The 23,365-nt window shown below is 37.6% G+C and overlaps 1 protein-coding gene across 9 annotated transcripts in view; it reads left to right on the plus strand.

The window, feature by feature from the left end:
- L3MBTL3 (L3MBTL histone methyl-lysine binding protein 3) overlaps positions 1–23,365 on the plus strand; it is a 113,005-nt gene that overhangs the window by 12,649 nt on the left and 76,991 nt on the right. For 7 of the 9 annotated variants that reach the window (XM_055535610.1, XM_055535611.1, XM_055535615.1 and 4 more), the window contains one exon: positions 15,958–16,074. In XM_055535610.1, the coding sequence (XP_055391585.1) occupies positions 15,973–16,074 (102 nt within the window). In that variant the 5' untranslated portion in view covers positions 15,958–15,972. Of the gene's footprint in view, positions 1–15,957; positions 16,075–18,643; positions 19,155–19,774; positions 20,343–23,365 lie in introns of those variants that run through there. The other 2 variants (XM_055535618.1, XM_055535619.1) reach the window with 2 other exon arrangements.

The raw sequence follows: 23,365 nt of genomic DNA on the forward strand, positions 1-23,365 counted from the left end.
ATTCTAATCCTAATCAACTATATATTATCTAGATAGAAAAAAGAAAACCACAAGTCATTGCTTTCAGTTTGATAATACTGAATTTGCCAAACTCTTGAGAAGTTTTAGCCTATCTCTCTTATCTTGTAAATTATCCAATCAATACTCTAAGAACCTAGAAACCCAGTAGTGGAGGAAAGAAGAAATAATAGTTCCTGTTTAATTAGTCCCTGTGTAATTGAAGGTTGGTTCTTGAATAATTCCGCTGTTTTGTTTTGTTAGATAGTTTATTTCTAAGAAATACATATATCAACCAAAGCTATTTATAATAGATGCAGTTAAGACAGGAAATTTACAAAAGAAATCATTGAGTTGGCCAGAAAGTTCATTCGGGTTTTTCTATAGGATGGTACAGAAAAGCCGAATGAACTTTTTGTCTAGCCCAATACTTTAGGTAGTGTGGACTAGGGTACTAGTCCAACTTGGTGTCCCAAAGTTGGGTAACCTGAATAATAATTCCTCTAGTGATATTTCTACTAGTTAACTGATTTTTATTGAATTCTTACAGTGCTGAACACTGCAAGACCAGGTCTTTGCTCTTGAGGAGTTCCCTACACCCTTACCCTGGGAGTTTGATTTATGAAGTCAAACTGAAAAGCCTTTAAGTCCTTTTTTAGGAGACAGGGTGGTTTGCAGGAAAGAATAAGGACTTTTGAGAGGCACTTGTGTAAAGTTGACTGATTCTGGATGCATCTCCAGTTTCTTCCTCGGAAGTGAACTTACAGTTAATGACTAGGGTAGTGATTGAAAGAATTACATGTGTATTAGGTTGAGTTGGTCAAAAAGTTCATTTGGGTTTTTCTGTACCATCTTACAGATGAATCTGAATGAACGTTTTGGCCAACCCAATAATAAAGCTTTATTATTATTACTTACTATTCTTTCTGCAAGTCAGTGTTTTATGGCCGTCAATAGATATTTACTGGGTATCTTTGTAACTCTCTTGGAAAGTGCTTTGCATAATTAATGCATAGAATAGGATGAAATAAATGACTTTGTTGGGGCTATGAAGAAAGCAACAATCTTTGGCCTTAGTGTGTTTATAGTCTGTTGAGGAGATAATCCATACACATACAATGATAATTACCAAAACAAAGCTGTGGCTCAGTGCTTAGTGAAAGGTGAGGTACCTGCAGTGGGTACTGTGGCGGTAGCAAGTGTGCCCCTAACGTAGGGACCTGCAACATGGGGCGCCCTTTGCAAAATACTGTGAGGTGTTAATATAGTCAATGCAATTGTATATTGAGTGCCTTCTGAATGTCAAGCATTAAGCTGGATATTTTACATTCATTCATTCATTCATTCACTCATTCATCTAGCAGAAACTTACTGAGTGCATTCTGTATGCCCAGGTACTGTTTTAACAGTATTATCCCTAATACTTTCAGTAACCTTGAGTGTTTGGTATTATTAATTCTCTTTTAGAGGAAACTGGTCCTCAGAGATACTTAGTAACTTGTGTAAGTTCATATCATGCAGCTTGGAAGGGCTGGGACAAGGGAAAATGACACTGGCTTTTGTTTTGTTATGTCTTTAACTTTCTAATTTTCAAAATAGTAATTCTTAACAATATTTCCAGGAAACACATTTTCAGATTTTGAGGAATATATTTGCTTTTATACATGGGTTCACTAAGATGAGCAATAGCAAACAGGTGTAAGAAAAAAATGATGAGAAGAAAACACTATTTCTTCACTTTCCTCTTTCTTCCTCCCTTTTTAAACGTTGGGGAAAGACTTAGTTGTACTGAAAAGAACACCTTGGTCTAGTTCATGGCCTTGAAATGATCATTAGCTGTTAACAAAATATTACTGAGATTAGGTTTGGTAATTACTGGGCTTATTTATTAAAAGGTTTCATCTGTTCTTTGTAGGAAGAGACCTGATAAGGCAGTAGGGTTTGTTTTCAATTAATTTAAATTAATTGATAAATTAAGTTTAAATCAATTAATCACCAATCAAAAGAATGGGACCTAAATTTACCATTTTGTGAACTCAAAACATGATGGAATTTATTGATTATAAAAAAAGAAAATTAAAATGGGGGATAGAGATAATAATGGTGAGAAGCTGGAGACAGGGAAGAATGTAGGGTGTGAGAATCAAAGTTTAAAAAAAGATACCAGGGAATATGACTAAGAATATATTCACCAAAATGTGATAATTACTGATATTATGCTCTAACCAGAAGAGTAGGCCCATTTACAAAATAAAGTGAAGAGTCTTTGATTCATTAGGTGGTTCTGGTTTATAGTGGGAGTCATATGACATTTCTGTTATTTGAGTCATGGTCCATCGAGCAGAGCTTTAGTCTTAACTTCAAAGGATGCTGTTGCAGACATTGGTTATAGGGTGATGGACTGTTTCTCCTTTGTTGAAGCTCTATCATCCAACAGATTTTTTTAAGCACCTGCTGTATGTTGGAGCCTTTCAAGATTGGACCGTGGCTTTATGTGACGTGTGCTTTTATAGAATTAAACTAGTTTAGTGACTGGAACACTTTGAGTAGGATGGTTGAGGCACCAAAATCAGTTGATTACTTTTCCCCCATCTGTTAAACTGACCGAGCACTGAACTGTGAATTGAAGTCCCCGGTCTGGTTGTTAAATGATCTAAATAATTTCACCCATTGCTTTGTGGTCTTATTTGGAAGATTTGAGGCCTAGCTGTTCAATTTGTTGATAAGGAGTTTAGCTGCAAAGGGTTATCAAGATAAGCCTGTAGACATGACTTCTGTGACAGAAATAAAATCTGGACAAATCTAATTTATTATAGGCAAAAGAAATCAAGTGTAAATCTTTTAATTTTAGCTCTGTGTTCTATAAAAATATGAAGCAGAATAAGAAAAAAGAATGTACTACTTTTAGCATTTAAAAATTATGAAGTGAAGTAAGAAAAAAGAACAAGATACTACTTTTAGTTTTCTTTTAAAATTTAAACTTGTGCATATTTTGCATAAGCATGGAAATATCTCTGTGAGACAGGTTCTTGCTCTTTTTATGCCCTTGAATCCCTCTAATGGGTGTAAAATTTCTATTATTACCCTACTAGTGTAGTGTATGGATGACATTATAGCATTTTTCAGGATATTTCTGTCTCAAATTGAGCATCTCATAGTCTGTACATTGAAAATGAACTTCAAATAAAACCATTCGAAGAGAGTGTGTTAAATATGCCATAAGACTGTTAATGTCAGTTTGTGATTTCATTTTCTATATACATTTTTTTTTCTTGAAAGGCATTTTTCATTTTCTGTTCCTCCTTCAGAGGAAGTAAGTAGGTTAAGGCCACAGACTCTCAAACAATTCATCCTTCTTACAGTAACAAACGGAAGGGCAGGAAGTTGAGATTTTGTGAAGGTTGCCTTTGGTGACTACCCCTTTGCATGTAATCTTCACAGCAGAAAAGGTAGGAAATCAGATAAGCCATTGATATGTTATAAATAGAGTCATTTTCATTAAAACATGACTAGTAGTAGATACAGGAGCAGGACGTGTTTCTTGAAAAAATATCAACATGAAGGAGCCGTCCTAATAATCGATTTCATACATAAAGGAAACCTAGGTTAGCTGCCTCTCAGGCATCTACTACAGGAACATGGACAGGGACAGAAAACCCAGATTCTCAAGAATTTGTTCTGAAGCTGTTGAGATTTCAGTTTTCACATTGAAGTCATCTACAGTTCTACCTGCCTAAAAAAAAAAAATCTATGAACTTGAGCCCTCAGGGCAGAATTCACATCTCTCCACAACAGATCTCAATTCCAGTATGTGTGCGATTCAGAGTTCTTATCAGTCAGGGTTACTGGAATATCAAAGCTGGTATCTGTCATGCTTGATTTGAAAGGAAAATTTTTCTTTGTAGCAAAATATTTGTTGAGAGATGCTTCATGGGTGAGTTTAGATTTTTCTCTTATCCTTATTGAATAAGCCTGTTTAAGAGGCTTGAATTTAACTTCGTTTGATGTGTTCTTCACTGACACTTAAATAAGGAGGGTTTCTTGGAGCTGGAGAGTTATCCTCTTGCCAAAGAGGTAAATAAATACTTAGCAGCTTCCTTGTTAGAATTTTCACTGGAGAATATGAGATAGATGGACAAATGAAGATGTGTTTCTGATTTTCCCTCTCCCCAGTCCTTGCCCACAACTAGTCTGTTACCTTTTCCCCTTCTCTTTTGTTCATTCATGTGATAAATTTTTATTGATGCCTACTGTGGATATTCACATGAGGGTAATGAAATGAATAAATCAAAGTCTCTTTCCTCCAAAACCTCCTATAAGAAAGGATCATGATATGATGTAGTAAGTACTATTATTGGGGTACAGAGTCTCCCTTCAGCCCCTGTTCTCCTGGCATCTTACATACCCATGTTCCAGCACTTGTACAGAGAAAGACTCTGTAGTCATTTGAGTCCCCTTTGGAGAGGATCCATAGCTTTCATCTCTCCTTTCTCTATAGGCCTCTTACTGTGATTTCTCAATGGTGCTTTCTGTTTGCCTCTGTGTCTTTCTTGAAAGCAGGTCCTGGAACCAGAGTTGATACGCGACGATGCTTTTATGCCTCCTCAGCAAAAATGTCACAGTAAGGTTGCCAATGGCTTAGTCTTAGGTCGTTGTTCAGAGATTATGTCCTTCATACTTTTCTCATTGTTAGAACGTTCTTTTCTTTATAAGAGCTTGGAAAAACCAATACTTACTGACTTTTCATCAGTTTCCTAAATTCATTTTGAAGTTGTACTTGTTTGTGAAATCCCAGAGTCCTACCATAGTTCTTAACTCCCACTTTTCTCCGCCTTCACTTCTGGACTCTGGAGAAATCTAATAGGACTTTGTGGTGCAAAGGTATTAGCTTTTGTACAGTTATCATTTCTCTGCCGTGAGATATTCAGACATCTGGTAAACTCATGTTTGAAGGGAGTGTGGACACTGGAGAGCAACTTGTTTCTTTTCTTCAAAATGACTGTAGCTGTTGTGAACTGACTGTCCACAAAGTACAAAGCACTTTAACATGCATAATTTAAAAACGCTTAAATCTCTATGAAGTAGATATTCCTATTCATTTTTTAGATGAAGGCGCTAAGGCTCAAGAGAGGTTGGGTACCATGCCCAAGATTATTCAGCTAGTAAGTTGTGAAGCCAGGATTCAACCCAGGCACTCTGGCTGTTGTGCTTTTCACCTTTACATTAGATTGGCTTCTTTACTGACTAAAATACATTGTCTTGGGCACTGTGGTATAGTCTGAGGGTCACTGTTTTGGGAGGTGAAAGTCTGTTAATTGGTTTGGTGATCTTTTCTTATCTGTAAAATGAGGCCAACAATTCTTGGCCAACTTAAAAGGTAGCTGTTAGGGTCAAATAGGCTAGTACTGGTAAGATCCTTTAAAATGACAAAGTGTAGAAGAAACCCTCCAGCTCCACTGTGTTTGTATCTCTGGAGTGGGTTAGACTTACTGACTTTGTCTGACTCCCCTTACGTGGCCGTGTATTTGTAAATATGTGAGTTCCTCATTACAGCCTGTGTACCTCTCAGGTGTCATGAAAGTGCATAGGAAGGCATCAGAGAATAAATCAGAAAACCGTAGATAGACCTTAAGAGGCGGGGCCATGTCTTTCTCAGGATCACTTTCTTGGCCCTGGACTCTAGGTCCCCAGGACTTTCCCCAGTGTTAGATACTACAGATTTCAACTCATGGATGCAGACTGGGAGCTCAGCCAGAACGTAGCATCTCTATAGTTGATTTCCTAACCTGGAGATGAATGTATTCTCTCCTGTAAAACACTGCCTGTTCTCATGTTATTTCTTGAATTTATTTTCCATAGCTCAGCATTTTCTGAAAAGGGGTTCCATGGGACTTGCTAGACTGTGACAACAGAGCTGTAGGGCTGGCTGACTATGGGAGACTTGGATTCAGTGCTTCACAGATAGCTGCGTTGCTGCTGATGGGGTGCCATCCATCTCCCAAAGACCCAGAGGTTACATTTCTCCATCACCACAACACTTGTGTCACAGGACACACAGAAATGGTCTCCTATAAGTTCTGAGGAGCAAATCTGGGGACAGATTGCCCTAGCCTTTGCTCTTCATCTTGTTAACCCGCTTTAGCCTGGTCCCCAGTGTGCTGCCAGCCCAGCGTGATGGTGAAGAGAGCCCTGCCTTCGGGTCCAACTCCCTCCCTACGTGGCAGATCCTTCTCCATTACTTCAGAGGAATTGTTCCTTGAAGAAAGCTAGTCATTTCTAGAGCCATGTAAATATAAGGGATTGTTGTTATTAACAGCACAACATCTATGTTGTAATGTTGACATCTTCTAATGGAGCTTTGAACACAGGTGGCTTACCGTAAGAGACACCACTGAAATAAAATGAAGGGAAAGTGGGGGGAAAATGCCAGTGACTAATTTTTTAAGGTCGCTGAGCAATTCTCATGACTCAAATAATTGTTAAACCAGGTAATATAATAGACAGTTAAGATTTTATTGACTGCGTAACTTTGGAGTAGGCACTGTGTTGAACTGTTACCTGACTCATCTTATTCAGTCCTCACCATGCGCAATGAAGAAAAGTTCTGTTATTATCCACATTTTATAGATGAGGAAATTGAGGCTTCAGGGGGTTAGTTGGTCTGAAGTCACAGAACAGGGCATTGCCAAGCCTTGGAAAGTGAATTGAAGAGGAGGAAAGGAAGGTCATGGCTCCTTTAGGAAAGGGCAGGGGATGGAGAGAGGAACTTGAGAGAGTGTGGCAAGTTTTGAGGATGATGCATGAAGTGTTTGATTTGCGTCTCTGAAAGGATGACGAGGAGCAGGGTGGGTGGGGAGAGGGAGGCTCAGCAACTTTATACACCATTTTAATATGTGTTTAGCAGTGGGCAGAGGCCCTTTCGATGATATTACTGAAGGTGATGCTTAAGACTTATTTTTTGAGAATGTCACAATGTTGCAGAGACAGCTTTTGGTGAGTGATTGATGATTTCTACAAAGTGAACCGAAAGCCAGCTTCAGTTGATGGTGTTCATGCGGGCATCATAGCAGCAGAGCATTGAATCCCCACTGTGGATGTTGACTTTTCTTATTATTGTCTCTCTCTTCTGCAGAGCTGTCATTTTTGTTTCTTTCATGGTCATGATTTAAGGGTTAGCATTCCTGATTTACTCTTCACGAAAGATACATTGCCCTCTTGAACCAAAACCTGATGTGTTTAGTTCATTGACACCAGGCACTGAGATCTCACTGAGTCCCATCATCTCTTTGAGTGATAGAATTAAATCTGATTTTCAGATGCTGCTTCTGGGGTAATGCCTACCCTCCTTTTACAACTACTCCCAGCTCTTGGCCTTGTTATCTCTGTAACTTACTTTTGAAAACTGTACCTGTTAATGGTAAAGCTATAAAATGGAATTCTAAAAAAACTACTTAAAAATATTAAACCTGTTTAACTGGCGTTAGTGAACATTAGCTGTTCTTGTAAATACTCTACTATTTTGAAAACAATGGTTTGAGCAGGAATGGCCAGGCTGCAGTTAGTACCCTTTCTTAGTAATCTTTAATACTGACCTTATCTGCAGATCCAGACTTTTGGTTTCTAGGCAAGGCCCACTCTCTCACTTTGTGTTGCAGCTACCAGATTGGGTTGCTTATCTTCCAAGGGACTGTTATCTTCTCTTCATCTCAGCCCCAGGCAGCCTCTTCACCTTGAATGTGCTGTACAAGTGCACGCCTGGGGCGTCTCTGCCCCCAACTCTGAGCGGCCATTTTATCCTCTCCTGGGAGATGTGAGCAAAGGAATCATATAAAGAGAGGATTATGAAGGACTCTGTTTATCTCCAGTCAAAATAAGATACCGTAGATTCTTGACATTTATGATGGATATAGCCCATGACCGTTGCCAGTCCACAACCTGAAAAAAAATCGTTGTAGCACATAATTCCTCCCTTCAGATTGCTAAAGTATAACTGAGTAATGTAAATGATCTCTCTAGACCTTAACTACTTATCTTACTTGATGAGCAATTTTTGTACTGTCTAGAGCACTTATTGAAACAAATTCACACGTCTTTTCTACTTATTTCCTTTTGGAGCGTTCTGTAGTTTTGTTCACACAATGTGTCTGAGTCATCATTGTATTTGACATTTCAGCCTTTAATTTATCTGAAACTTCTGTTTTGTGGCTGGGACCTATCACTTTCATACGCATTTCCATGTTCTCCTTGTTCTGTCATCAACACTGGAATCAACTAGCAGTTCATTTTGTTTGTTTCATTTCTTCACTAGAAGCGGAGTTGTTATCACTTTATTTACAGTGGCTGTAGCGCTCAGACACAGCGCTGTGGCTCAGAGCACACCTGGACCTTGGCCGGGCCCCTCAGTTTATGGTGTGTGTGATTCAGAATCTTGTCTCTGCGAAATGGCAAATTGCTAAATGTGGGAGCTTCAGCTGTCACTCAGGAATGGTAGAAATCAAGATAGTCTGTGAATGCCAGGGATCTCCTGTTTGTTTGTGATACCTGAGTTGTGGAGAAGTGAGCCCTCAACCCTTTCTCTTTCCATCAGTCTGTGGAGCTGACACATTTGTGTATGTAGGTGATACATTTGTAGCTGATACATTTGTAGTATGTAGGTGATAACAAATGTAGCTGATACATTTGTAGTATGTTAAATACCTACTAGTTAAGTTACACAAGAGTTTTGGGGAAGTCCTTTTCCCCTAGTGCCTTCCAGGCTATGGCTTCAATTGTTGACATCAATAAGAAGCTAAATATTTTTGTAAGGAGAAGCACCTTTCATAACATAGCGTATTTTAAATAAATATGAAATAGAATTTTAAAATATATTTTTATGTAATTTTTTTCTTAAAAAAAATATACATTTAAATATTCAACAGGTGCTAAAGTGGCCACAGAGAGTAGGTTCCCATCCTTTAGCTGTCTTTCAACCTACCATTGCCCCTTGCTGGAGGCAGGCAGTGTTAACCAGCTTTTGACAAATGCTTGTAAAGATAGTCTATGTATATATAAGCAATACTCATACTGATATATGCCTCATTTGTTTTACACAAATTGTATCACACTGTTTATATAACCTATGTAAAATTAGTAGTATTCATTGTATCTTGGAGCTTCATCTGTATCAGAATGTAAAGAGTTTCCTCATGGTTTTCTATAGTGGTATTTTATACTATTGGGTGGATGTACCACAGTTTTCCTTTACTGATGGACACTTGGGTCGTTTCCAGTTTTTTGACATTACCAGCAGTGCTGTAGTCCATGGATCACCTTTTACATTTTTTATACACATGTGCAAGTATCTATGGGATAAATTTCTAGAGATAGAAGGACTGAATTGGAGGATATGTTCTTGAAAATTCATTTCCGTAGAGTGGAGGTTGTTTCAATCAATGCTACCATAGTGTATGAGAGGGCCCATATCTCCATATTCTTATAGGATTTTTTTTAATACAAGATATTAATTAATTTCATTACCACTTAATGTTTCTAGATTCCTGGTGGTACATGGTAAGCCAGGGCTTCCAGGAATTTCTTTGTGTGAGAGATTGGGGAAGTGTATCCATTTGATAAATGATTCCAAGGGAGAGTCAAGTTGCACAGCTTTGGTTTAGAGGCAGGGGGTGGAGCAGGAGAGAAAGAGGAGGTAATTTTTAAAATTTTTATTTATTTTAATTGGAGGATAATTTCTTTGCAATATTGTGGTGGTTTTTGCCATACATCGACATGAATCACCCATGGGTGCACATGTGTCCCCCTATCCTGAAACCCACTCCCACCTCCCTCCCTACCCCATCCCTCTGGGTTGTTCCAGAGCCCTGGCTTTGAGGCTTTGAGTGCCCTGCTTCATGCATCGAACTTGCACTAGTCATCTATTTTACATATGGTAATATACATGTTTCAGTGCTGTTCAGAGGAGGTAATTCTATGTTAAATGTCATTTAGTCTGTCAGCCAGCCCTTTTGTAGATTATTATGCAAGGAAATTATAATAAAAAGAGTAAAAACTAAAGTGAACTGTTTCACACAGGAGGGACTTTGAGAGTATCATACATTTGCATTGGTGCCAGCAGTAATGATCTCCACCTACAGTATTGATGAGACATCTACTGTAGGCATTGGCGGGAACACACTGGGTGTCAGTACCCTTGATATTAGCCATTGTCAGGTATAGTATGCTGCTGCTAAGTCACTTCAGTTGTGTCGGACTCTGTGCCACCCCATAGACGGCAGCCCACCAGGCTCCGCCGTTCCTGGGATTCTCCAGGCACGAACACTGGAGTGGGTTGCCTTTTCCTTCTCCAGTGCATGAAAGTGAAAAGTGAAAGGAAAGTCACTCAGTCGTGTCCGACTCTTAGTGACCTATCAGGCTCCTCCGTCCATGGGATTTTCCAGGCAAGAGTACTGGAGTGGGGTGCCATTGCCTTCTCCAAGGTATAGTATAGGTGAGTGGAAATCAGAAGCTGCATTGGTGCATTTCCTGGATATCTGATCTCCAAAGCTGTCCCTTTTGATATCAGCAATGGCTGGACTGGTAAAGAACCCACCTGCCAATGTGGGAAATGCAAGAGACATGGGTTTGATCCCTGGGTTGGGAAGATCCCCTGGAGGAGGGAATGGCAACCCAGTCCAGTATCCTTGCCTGGGGAATCCTATGGACAGAGGTGTCTGGCGGGCTACAGTCCTTGGGATCGCAAAGAGTAGGACATGACTGAAGCGACTTAACATGCATGCACTGGAGAAAAATGGTAGATCTGGGCTAATAACACAGAGGATACATCATGGTACACGTTTAAGGTACTGCCTTAGGAAATCTCAGCAGACTTAACAAGAGATTTGGAGTATGCTTTTCTGCACAATGAGAAATACTGCTCGTGACTTAAATGGTGAGTGACTTAACCTACCTGGTTTTTAGGCCTGTAGAGTACAGGTTACACATGAGGTGATGGGATAGTGCCAGATGATAATTAAAGAAAATACAAAGGATAGCATTTCTAAGTACTAAAAAAATTCGCTTAACTCTTAGAAGCATAATTTGTTGGCATGAAAAGACGGTATGTTTGTATACAAGATCACACACTTACAGAAGACAGAAAAAGAGGAAAAAGGTGTCATAAAAACAGCTTCTGTTAAAATAATATTGGCTTCTGGTTGTTCTACCTGATTAGGAGATGGTGGAAAAAATGCCTAATCTATACTAGCTGTTCATAATTTATGTGATAGTGACTTCAAAATTAGATGAAGGAAAGGAAGGTAGTGAATATTTTTATGCTATAGAATTTTATACAAAATCACCATAAACTTTAGACTGAGATAATGGATGAAAACAATTTTTATAAATGTTAGATATGTGCTTACAGGCAGAATATACTATATAACATTACCAGTGTTTTGTATGCTAATTATTTCCTAAAATATATAATAAACATTTACTGCAGCCTTTGTACAATGATAACTTTTAGATTTCTCTTATTTTTCTATTCCTCCTCCTAGTCACAGACAGGATTTTGCTGTTGTAAATTTCATACATGTATGGTTTTTAGGTAGGAAAAGACCAGAAATCTATGTGTTGGATATGTGTCTCAGTGACATTTTGTTAATAAGCATATATTTGATGGCATTTTCTTAAAAGGATACATGTTGTATTAATCTATATACATCAAGAACTTCGGACCTAGTAAGCTGGTTTCTGGATTTTCTTGTTCCAGAAAGTAAAATAAGGAAAAATAGCCTTAGCCAGATTCTCAGAGGGGATAAGAGTTTGAAACAGGAAGACAGTGGTTGAAGAAAAACACCAGGGTCAGAATCAGGCTGATCTGGGTTCAATCCTGACTGTGTCACCAAATATGATTCTGGGTGAGTTACTGAACTCTGCAACTCACTTTCTCCAACATCAACTAGAGGGATAATAGAACCCATCTTTCTGTGAGAAAGAAGGAAATGAAATAAATAATTTTTATAAATTATCTAATGCTTTGAATCCTTTTTTGGAAGAAGGTGAGATTGAATTAATACATTTACAATGTTTCTTTTTGCAAGAGCACTCAGGTTTTACCTCGTTCATCCACCAGGGGGAAAATTATACTATCACTTTATCAGGAAAAAGTTGCCACTCCTACATTATTTAATAGGGAAGTCAGGTTCGTGTCTTTTGTTTATTTAGTGAGGTAGGAGTCATAGAGAACATCAGTATGAGTCTTAATTTATTTCTTATTTTTACTGCTTTTTAGATGGATTCTTCTCAGGCCTTTACAACTTGCATACGTGAATGCTAAGTCTTTATAGCTCACATTATAACTCAGAGAAATACAGGGTTTTGGGGGTTTTTTTTCCTATTGAGTGTTTAAGATGTATAGAATGTAGTATAATAACTACTCTGGACCCTTCACTCCTCTTCGCAGTTTTCCAGGATGTTGCCAGTCTTGTTTCACCACTTTACCGCTTAATTAATTTGTAGCAACTTCCTCACCTTGTAGCATTTCATTTCACAATTTTGATTTGTATCTCTAAAAATACATGGAAGGCCTCCTCTCTTTAAAGTATGTATCATCTCTCTAAAAAAAGCAACTGTATTTCCCTAATATCATCAAATAGTTGGTATTCATACTTCCCCTCCTACCTAATAATCTTTTTTTAAAATAATTTAAATCAGGGTTGAAACAAGATCTATGAAATGCAGAATATGATTGATTAGTTAATATGTCTCAATCTAAATTTTAGATTTCCTCTTTTGTTTGCTTATTTATCATTCCTTAAAAATTTTTTTTGTGTGTATGTGCAGAAAACAACTTTTTAATCTTGTCTAGCAATGGCTTTCAGACTTTTGGGTCTAAAAGTCTCCCCTTTATGCTCTAAAAAATGAAAAAAAAAACAAAGACCTATTGTTTTTATGTTACACTTATCAATATTTACTGCATTAGAAATTAAAATATATTGGTTATTTATTACTTATAACAATGGTAAATTGATTACCTAAGTGTATACAAGCACACTTTTTATGAAATATAATGATAATTTCCAAAATTTAAAAGAAAAGGTGAGAAAAGTAGCACTGTATTACATTTTTGCAAATCTCTGTTATGTCTGCTTAATAGAAGACAGCTGAATTCTCCCATCAGTTTCTGAATTCAGTCAGTTGCAATACATTGTTTTGATTGAAGCATGTGAAGAAAGTCTCCTTCACACTGGTATGGAGTTGGAAAAGGGAGGAATATTTTAAGTTTTTCATTTAATGATGGATATTCTTTAATATTATACCAAAACTTGACATGTGGTAGTTTCTTAAAGGTTAGTTGCAGTGTGCGATTTGAAATCTTATCAATGAGTTTTCTGTATTCTGTTACATTAAAATCACATTGGCCTGTCCTATATTCTGAATGGACCCTTTAACCATGCATAATTTTGTAACTTTAAGCGTTGGTTGTTTGGAAAATACTGCCTAACTGAGTTATGACATATTTCATTATTAAGTATCTTTAAAGGTCATTTTCATGAATATCACCATCCATCTCCTTGGAAAAGTCTATAGCTATTGGGAAGCTGTCAGGCTCATCGTGGTACATAAAGGTTTTCCAAAATGTTCAAGTTGTATCATTACATTAGTAACATGCTGTCACTGTTTTCCTTCATATGACAAACTCTTCATTTATTTTTGACAGTGTATTTTCCAGATATCCAAACTTGAATAAACATAATTTTTAAAGTAAAAGTGGGATTTCAAAGGAAAAAAAAAAACAAACCCCAAAAAAACAGCTTGTTCAGCTTGCCTCTCAAACAGTTCACAAGTACTTTGCCTGGAGACAGCCATGGTACTTTGGCATGCCTGAGCTCTGTGTGCATACTCCTCTTTCATCAGACAGAATATTAAAAAGATACATATTCAAATATCAAGACTTAATACAGTTTATTATTTTACTTCATCAGAGATGGTCTTTAGTGAGTCTGGCATTTGTTGACTCCTACTGAAATGACTCCTCCTGTAGCTGGGTGCTTCTGCTCCAGCAGGTTAACCCACTGTTGTTTTGGCCCATCAGCGTAAATATCAGCATAGTGAAAAAGGCAAATAATGTGCTAGTATTTTTATGAAAATAATTTTGACTTCTTGGACCTCTTGAAATTCCCAGAACAACTCGTATCTTGCTTCTTACATCTTTTTGGTGTGATTTCACATGTTCTTTTGTCTATGGTATTTCCTGTGAATAGACTTGATCACATCAGATTTGATGTAATTTTTTCCTGTCAAGACTGCTTCATAGATGGTATTGGCTTGGTAGGTATTCTTAGAAGGCACTCATGGTTATTGTCTAGAGCCATTATTTTTAAAGTTGCAAATGGTTATGTTTCAGTTTTATCATTCCTTCTTATTACCAAGAATTTTTTTCTAAAAGGAAGCTTCCTTTCACCAATGATTTGGTTTCCCTGAGATATAGTTCTTATTGATCTCATGTGATACAGTCAGGATAAATCCTTATTTCTTTTTCCCAATAATGAATTAGTGGTTCCCTTGTATTCTCAAATGGAGAAGGAAATGGCAACCCACTCCAGTGTTCTTGCCTGGAGAATCCCAGGGATGGGGGAGCCTGGTGGGCTGCCATCTCTGGGGTCGCACAGTCGGACACGACTGAAGCGACTTAGCAGCAAAAAGGAGATCAATGGGGTGTTCTTGATTGGTTGGTTTTGAATATCGTTGTGAACTCATAATAATTTAAACCTATTTGATATGTTTCAAGTCACTGCAGCTAATATCCTTACTTTGGCCAACAGAAGCCTTTTCAGATTGGTCTCTGAGTCCTTTTGGTGTGAACTCTGCTGTCTTTGATAGCTTCCTCGCTTTTTAATTTGATAAGATGTTCCTGATTCATCTTGCACATTTCCTGCTGCCAGTTAGCTTGTTCTCTGGGAAGACCTGGGAGAAATGGCATTTAGAGACTATAGTCTGAACACTAGGCAATTAATTTTGACTGGTGGTTGTTTTCCAGAGTTTGTCTGGGCAAAGCTAGAAAATATGCATATTTCTAAAGCAAAGTGCATCATGGAATCATAATGAAACTTCCATTCAGATTTAGGACCCATTGATCTTTGACCACTTGTCAGTGACACCAGTGTAATTACTTACTTGTTTTATCCCATACCACACAGACAGCAGCCTCAGAGTAACAGTATCAATACTACCACCAGTGGGTATATGATTATGAAAAAGTTTGTTTTTGAATTTTTTTTTAAATGAAAGAAAGTTAAAAGTATTATCACAGTGTAGCTACCCAAACTGGTTATCTTAACATAGCCTATTATGTTTGCTCTACATTTTGAGACTGTTTTCCTATTTCTAAGAACATCAGTTTGGCAGCTGTTTCAACTAAATTAAATAAATAAGTTTATTGAATCAATCATACTATGTATTTGTTGTGTTGATAGAACAGACAATTGACAAATTTAGTGTAGATGGCATTCAATAATGGACTGAATTTTCTTGTTCTTTTCATCTTCTTTTTTTAAAATCTAAATGGCCTTTCTTTTCTTTTTCAACATTTTATATTGGGTACTCTCCTTTATGCACATCTACTCTCTTTTCAAAGTCTTAGAAGGGGAAGAAAAAACTTAGAGGGTGAAGAATTCTATCCCTATGTGATCAAGACTTTCTGTTTTAAGTGAGTATGCTATGAAACAGTGAATTCCTTTTCTAACAATGGCAAAGGTTTACCATGGTACTTTTTGTTTAAACTAGAACTTATTTTCTCCTGTGATATACTTTAGATTACACTAGAAAAAATGTTTCTGAAGCAGGTATTTCTAAATCTCTGGATGTGGGACATTGTGACCAAGAAAATTATGTAGTTAAGGGAAACGGAAGGAATGACCACTGAAATAAAAATTGATTTGCATGTAGACTATGTGGTACTATGCCCTTTTTTCCCTTTTCCAGGTTAAAAAATAAATCATGACTGAATCTGCCTCTAGCACAAGTGGTCAAGAATTTGATGTATTCAGTGTTATGGATTGGAAGGATGGAGTAGGTACATTACCAGGAAGTGACTTAAAGGTAAGCTGTCTGTATTGCATACAACTGTATATGTGTGTATATCTGTTTGTGTTTATTATTAAAATGAATTTGAGCACATATGTGACACAAGGATTAAAAGCATTAAGCATAGGTGTGTGTAGGTGTATTCAGTTGCTTCAGTCATGCCTGACTCTTTGCGACCCTATGGACTGTAGCCTGCTGGACTCGTCTGTCTGTGGGATTTTCCCAGCAAGATTACTGGAGTGTGTTGCCATGCCTTCCTCCAGGGGATTTTCCTGACCCAGGGATTGAATCTGCGTCTCTGGTGTCTCCTGCATTGCAGGCGAATTCTTTACTGAAGCACAGTGGCTATAGTTTTGTGTGATACTTGTTCCTCTGCCTCTCAAGACAATACACGGCTGGTGGATTGGCAGACGCCTTTGTCATTTGGGGTGGGGGACTAAGAAATCCTTCTGCAATCTGTACTCATTTTGTAGAAATTAATGTATAGTTTCAAGGAAGATCGTTTCAGGATTTCTATGGCTAATAAATTTTAAGAATGGTAGACTTAGAAGGCCTAGCTTTGTATATGTTTTGTAGTGATGGGCTTTGTAACTGAAGTGAAAAGCTACCCTCCCTGTGTCCTAGTTTTTTCATGTAAAAACTGGATAAAGCTAAAATACTGAATAAACAGGACTGTTCACCTCCCTTAAATTATTTATACTGTAAACTGTGAATATGGATTTTTGTATAATCACTTGTTTGGAAGCTCGTGCTTCCTGTAAATGAGACTGCTTTTGTAACAATGAGAACTCTCTTCAGAGAGCAGTGCTTCAGTCTGCTCCTTTTCTAGGTGCTCACCCTGCCCCCTTTTCCCCAGCACCCCCTGCCCCCGCCTGAGCCACTCCAGGACCACACCTGCTGCCCCATGGAACAGGGTTGTGCAAGCACCCACCTCTCATTTCTAATTTGCTTTTGCTCCAATCCTATCTCTGGGACCTTGAACCTGTCTGTGGCCCTTTAGACTTCGTGTTTGTACTTGGTCACTTAGGTGTTTGAACTTCTGATCTCCCTGACTGTCTCTTGGCTTACCTCGCTAATGCTTGTCTTTCTTGCCTGTCTTGACTAGGAATTCATGCACCCTAATATTGACTTGGAATCTGCTCCCTTTTAGTGGCTACTTGACAAGTACTTGAGCCAAAACTTTTCTAGTTGATCCTCAGTGGTGAGATTTGGACAGTCTGCTTGTTGTTGGAAAAATACTTAGATTTTAGTTGGTTTTGGTTTAATTAAGTGCTGTGTGCCAACATATCTATCTGAGTTTAGCTTAACAAAAATATTGCAGTGAGGTTTAGTGAAATCTGGGAAGACAATCTGGTTTTTAGTGTTAGTTTTCTGTGACCTTGAACAAGTCAGTTAATCTCTTTGGGGCCAGTTTCCTCTTTAGTAAAATAAGGAATTAAATGAATACCAAGGATTTTATCTGCTCTAACATTCTCCAAATGTTCATCTGGATTAGATATGATGGAAACAGAGTGCTGAAAATTTTGAGAAGGAACAACTGTTTGAGATTCTGATAGTGTCAACCACATACTAGCTAAATGAGTTTTGTTTAAATTGAACTTCAGAATCTTTATCTGCAAAATGGAGATATAGGATCTATGTCATAAGCTGGTTATAAGGATTAAAAAAAAAATACGTGTAAAAAAAATTAACAAATTCTATCTTTTCTTGCTTTATGGTATATTATGTAAACTACCTTTTTTATTGTTTCAGAGTCTTATTTTTCTTGTACATTTTTATCCTTTTTCTTCTGAATGGCTTTGTGTGTGTGTGTGTGTCAGGTGGGTGATGAAATTTTATACTTTTTTTCAGTTAGATTTTAATAATAGAGTGACGTCTCCATCCCTGAGAAATTTAGATTGCCTGAAGGTTTTTTAAGCAATGGATTTTAGGAATTAACCTATTACTTTTATAAAGGTAATCAGGTAATTAAGCCACTTAGTGGGTATTATAAACTAGGTTATTTGATTTGACTTTTAGACTCATCTAATTACCTGGGTAATTGCCATGTACCCAGTTTACTTTATGTGCTGTTGACAGTTTGATATCCCACTTAAAAAAATAATTTAAAAAACATTTTCTACTTTAGAACTCCTTTTATCCAAAGAGAGTCAAAGACTCACCAGTTGATTATATTGCTTAGGACTCACTTGCTCTTCATATTAAAATTTGAGTTGCTTAGGAGATCTGATTGAGAAATTTATTTTTTCACAATTAAGTTATTGGAAGTGAAGTGAAGTGAAGTGAAGTGAAGTTGCTCAGTCGTGTCCGACCCTTTGCGACCCCATGGACTGTAGCCTATCAGGCTCCTCTGTCCATGGGATTTTCCAGGCAAGAATACTGGAGTGGGTTGCCATTTCCTTCTCCAGGGATCTTCTCCACCCAGGGATCAAACCCGGGTCTCCCGCATTGTAGGCAGACGCTTTTTACCAGCTGAGCCACCAGGGAAGCCAAGTTATTGGAAAGAATTTTAAATAAATCATGAAATTTACTCTCCTGCATCATACTTTGCCTATTTGAACCTAGAAGCTTTTCTTTTTTTTTAATGGATGAAGGCATGTGGCTTTCCTAATGCGCAATCACTAAGACAACCAGCTGAAGTTAATTCAGGAAATACATAGAAGTCAGTTTCTTTTCATGGGAACAGGTTTTTATATGCTTCAGTTTATTGCCGTTTTGAAAGAACTTTTCAAAACTCTGTAAAAGCCTCATGATTGCTGGCCAATCAAGTTACATCACTCTTCTGCTTAAAATCCTTAGCAGTTTCCTGTATCTTTCGTGATAAGGTTCAAACCCCTTAAGTTCACCACAAAAGGTTTTTGGTGGTCTGACCATTACTTTTCTCCCCAGCTGCATCTTGTTTCACATCTCCATGCCACCCGGTTTCCTCTCCAGCCCAGTCAGCTCGTTCACACCTTGGTCTCTTTTTACTGGTCCCTGTTGCTGGAGTCCCCATTCCCCACTTCTCACTGGGCTAACCAACCCTTATAGGAAGCAGAGTGCAAAAGCTCCTTTTTTGGGTGCAGTAGCAGAAAGAATAGAGAACTTATTCTCTGGTGAGCTCTTTGTTTCTTGTGTGTAGTTGCTCAGTTGTATCCGACTCTTTGCGACCCCATTGGCTGTGTAGCCTGCTAAGCTCCTCTGTCCATGGGATTTTCCAGGCAAGAATACTGGAGTGGGTTGCCTTTTCCTTCTCCAGAGGATCTTCCCGACCCAGAGATCGAACCTTTGTCTCCTGTGTTCCTGAATTGCAGGTGGATTCTTTACACACTGAGTCATCAGGGATTGGCCCTACGCCTTTTACTTTAAGTCACTTATTTAACCCATTTGAGGCAGTTTCTGTCACTGATGCTAGTTTACAGATGAGGTAAACAGAGGCCTGGGGTGGTTAATGTCACTTGCTCAAGGTCAGACAGTTAGTTATTGGTAGAACTGGGTCTTAAAACCAGGCTTTTCTGATTTTAAAATGGATTCTCTTACACTGCTATTCTTCAGTCTAACAAGAGAAATGTTTTCATATCAAAAGAGATGAAAGGAAAATGTTAACAGCAGTTTAGAGGCAGTATTATGTTAGCTGGAGGGATCAGGAGGGTTTTGGAAACAGATGTCACGTGAGCTTTCAGGTGCCTGAAAATAGGTAGGAGTCTGTGAGGACTTTTTGGGACGGGGATGGGAGAAGGGAGAGAGAGGGACATTCAGAAAGGGGGTCAGCATCAGCAAGTCCAGTATTAGGGGAGACCAGGAAGTGTCTGCTGGTCCTCTCGTAGTCATTAACAAGACATTTTCACTTAAACAAGCTTTGGAAACTTTACTGTTGTCTAATTTGTTCCTTTAAAATGCACAACAGTGTTTGTAGATTAATATCTCAGGGCCAGCTGTAAGAGCAGGCAGGCGACTTAAGTGGTGAGGCTAGTGGAAAGATGCACGGTAGGGCTTGCTGTCCCTAAGCAGTTCTCTACCTAAACTTCTTATACGATTTCCGAAATTGATCCACAGAGAATTATTCCTCTGTGTCATAAGGATTTAGCCTTCCAGCATCCCTCAGTAAAATGTCAGTACACTCCCAACAGCGATAGCATCTTATCTCGAAAGAATAGTTGCCACTTAACCGGGAGCAAGACCCAGCAGCAGTGATGCAGAAACCCAACTGGAAAATTCACTGCACTCTGTGCAGGGTTTGCCTTGTCTTGATTGGCGTTCAGAACACTTTAGTTACTAAATATCTTTGCCCTTAAAACAGATTGGTAAGTAGAACTCAACATTTATTTCAATGTCGTAAGTAATAAAAACAGTAATCTCAGCAGTGTCTTTTAATGATCTGTTATTAAAGACAGGCACAAATAGGCTAAAGACCCTTTGTCTCTATAAGCAAAAATAAAGAAGAGAATGAATCAAAGGTAGTTTAAGCCAAGACAAACAAGTAAAACCTTCTCAACCCCTTATATATTTCAGGCATAATTGTTTTCTGATTGACCTGTATGTATCCACTAACAGAAAAAGTTAGTCTCAACTAATACGCTTGATTTGCTTTATAAAGTCCTTTTATAAAGTTTGTAATTTTTGCATTCTTGATTGTAGAATGGAGTCAGTTGCTATTTTTTTTATACTGCTTTTAAGGTGTCTAAAAGAACCAATAACCTGGAAAAAAGTGATTTTATCAAGTTTCTATGGTTCTAGCAGCATTCATAAAATGTTACCAATTTCAGACTTTGAGCATATCATAGGATACTTTAAAAACACTTTGAGGTTAATGTTTTATTATAAGTTACAGGTGTACAATTTAGTGATTTGCAATTTTAAAAGGTTCTAGTCTACTTATAATTATTAACATTGGTTATATTTCCCCATGTTGTACAATATATCCTTATAGCTTATATTGTACCTAATAGTTTATAACTCTTAGTGCCTTAATCCCCATGTTGCCTTGTCCCCTTTCCCTCTCCCCACTGGTAACCAATAGTTTGTTCTCTATATCTGTAAGTATGTTTCTTTTTGTTATATTCACTAGTTTGTTTTGTTTTTAGATTCTGTATATGAGTGATACCATAAAATATTTGTGTTTCTCTGTCTGACTTGTATCACTTATCCATGTTGCTGCATATGGCAAAATTTCATTCTTTTTGTGGCTGCATAGTATTCCATTGTGTATGTGTGTGTGTGTGTGTATCACATTTTCTTTATCCATTCATCTGTTGGACACTTAGGTTGCATCCATGTCTTGGCAGTTGTAAACAATGCTGCTATAATCATTGGGGTGCAAGTATGTTTTAAAATTAGTGTTTTGGTTTTTTTTTATATATTCTTAGGAATGAAACTGTTGGCTCATATGGTAGTTCTGTTTTTAGGTCTTTGAGAAACTTCCATAGTGTTCTCCACAATGAGTACACCAAGTTACAGTCCCACCAAAGTATAGGAGGGTTTCCTTTTCTCCATATCCTCGCCAGAATTTGTTGTTTGTATCCAGTTTCATGCTGGCCGTTCTGACAGTTGTGAGGTGATGATACATACAATGACAGTGGTTTTGATTTGCATTTCCCTGATGATTAGCGATGTTGAGCATCTTTTTATGTGTCTATTGGCCATTCATTTTTTTTTTTGGGGAAAATGTCTATTATGTTCTTCTGCTCATTTTTTAGTTGGGCTGTTTGTTTTTTTGGTGTTGAGTTGTATGAGTTGTTTAGATAAATAGATGTAAACCCCTATTGCTCATATCATTTGCAGATATTTTCTCCCATTCAGTAGGTTATCTTTTCCTTTTGTTGATGTGTACTGTGCAAAGCTTTTACATTTAAATAGGTGCCCCACTTTGGGCTTTTATTTGTTTTGTGTTAGGAGATAGATCCCCCAGAAATATTCCTATAATTTATGTCAGACAGTGTTCTGCCTGTTTTCCTTTAGGAGTTCTGTTTTGTTTTTTTTTTCCCCCAGCGGTATAGGATGCCTTTAAACTTAATGAACCCTATCCACAGATAAATCAATGTCTGCCCTTAACCATAATTTTGCATTTATTTGATGTGATTTATCAATCCCTGAAGTCCATCCATGGGTCCCCGGCTTACAGGAGTTAACCGTGTTCCTAAGTGCATCGCATCTTTACTTTGTGCTTAGACTGTAGGTCAGTTACTGGCAGTGAATATTAGGAGAAGGAAAAGATAACTAGAATTAAATGTTGTTCTGTGGGAATATTATCTTTTAACTTTAAAAGTCAGCCTAAAACTCCCAGGTGTCACAGGTCTGAATTTTGATTTGAAGATTCCATTCAGTTGCGCTCTCTTTCTCAGTGTTTGAAATGCCAGCGTGTAGTTTAGCAGCAGTCTGGAAATTTGAACCACAGAAGACTTTCTGTGCAATGTAAATGTTTTGTATTGTTTCCCACATTTTGTATTAATATTTATCAAAAAGCTTAAATTAACATCAGCATATAATAAAAGTAAACTTACTTACCTGGGCTAATGCTAGTTTTTTAAAAATTCCATTCAGAATTGATTTTCCACCATCGTTTTTAATGTCATTAATTAATAATCATGATGGCTTGACTTTTCTACTCTTGCCCAGTAGATGGTACTATCAGCTTTATTTTCAAATATTCTGGTTTCAGTGTTGATCATTTAAAACTTTATTTTTTCCCAACAAGTGAAGTTATTTTTAGCTCTTTCCTTCCCAATTGACTTTTTACCACCTCTTAAACTGACATTTTTAGGTGAATCCACAGGTTTAGTATATGCATGCTACCTGGAAACTTGTATCTGAAATATATAATAGGGAGAAAACATTTTCACTTTCCATAACTATGTCACTTGTTCTATCTAGAAAGCTTTTAATAATTGTGGACCATATGCAGAAAATTGTTTAAGGTGCTATTTTCACCTGGTGGAAAGAATAATTAGTTGTAAATTTGGCTGAAGATTTTTCTGACTTGTAGTCTGAATCTAGTTTGATAAAATTAATCATTCTGTTGGCATGTTGACCAAATAGATTTTTAATTGGAAAATAGAAGGCCTCATTTTAAATACTGCATATTTGCATGTTCATATATATTTCTGGGAGCGATCTAAGAACTTTAAGCCAATGTTTTATGATCCTTTTGAATTTTGAGCTTTCTAGCTCTTTGTCCCCTGATAAAATTAGTGAATCTCTTATGTCATTCTGTTTTATGGGAAAACAGAAGGAATACAGGGTAACTTTGACTCTCATGAATGTGAGTCAACCTAGCTGTTTCAGAGGATGGGACTCCTGCACACAGGTAGTGGTTCAAAGCCTTCAACAC

This window comes from Bubalus kerabau, chromosome 9 (assembly GCF_029407905.1).
Source record: "Bubalus kerabau isolate K-KA32 ecotype Philippines breed swamp buffalo chromosome 9, PCC_UOA_SB_1v2, whole genome shotgun sequence".
NCBI lineage: Eukaryota > Metazoa > Chordata > Mammalia > Artiodactyla > Bovidae > Bubalus > Bubalus kerabau.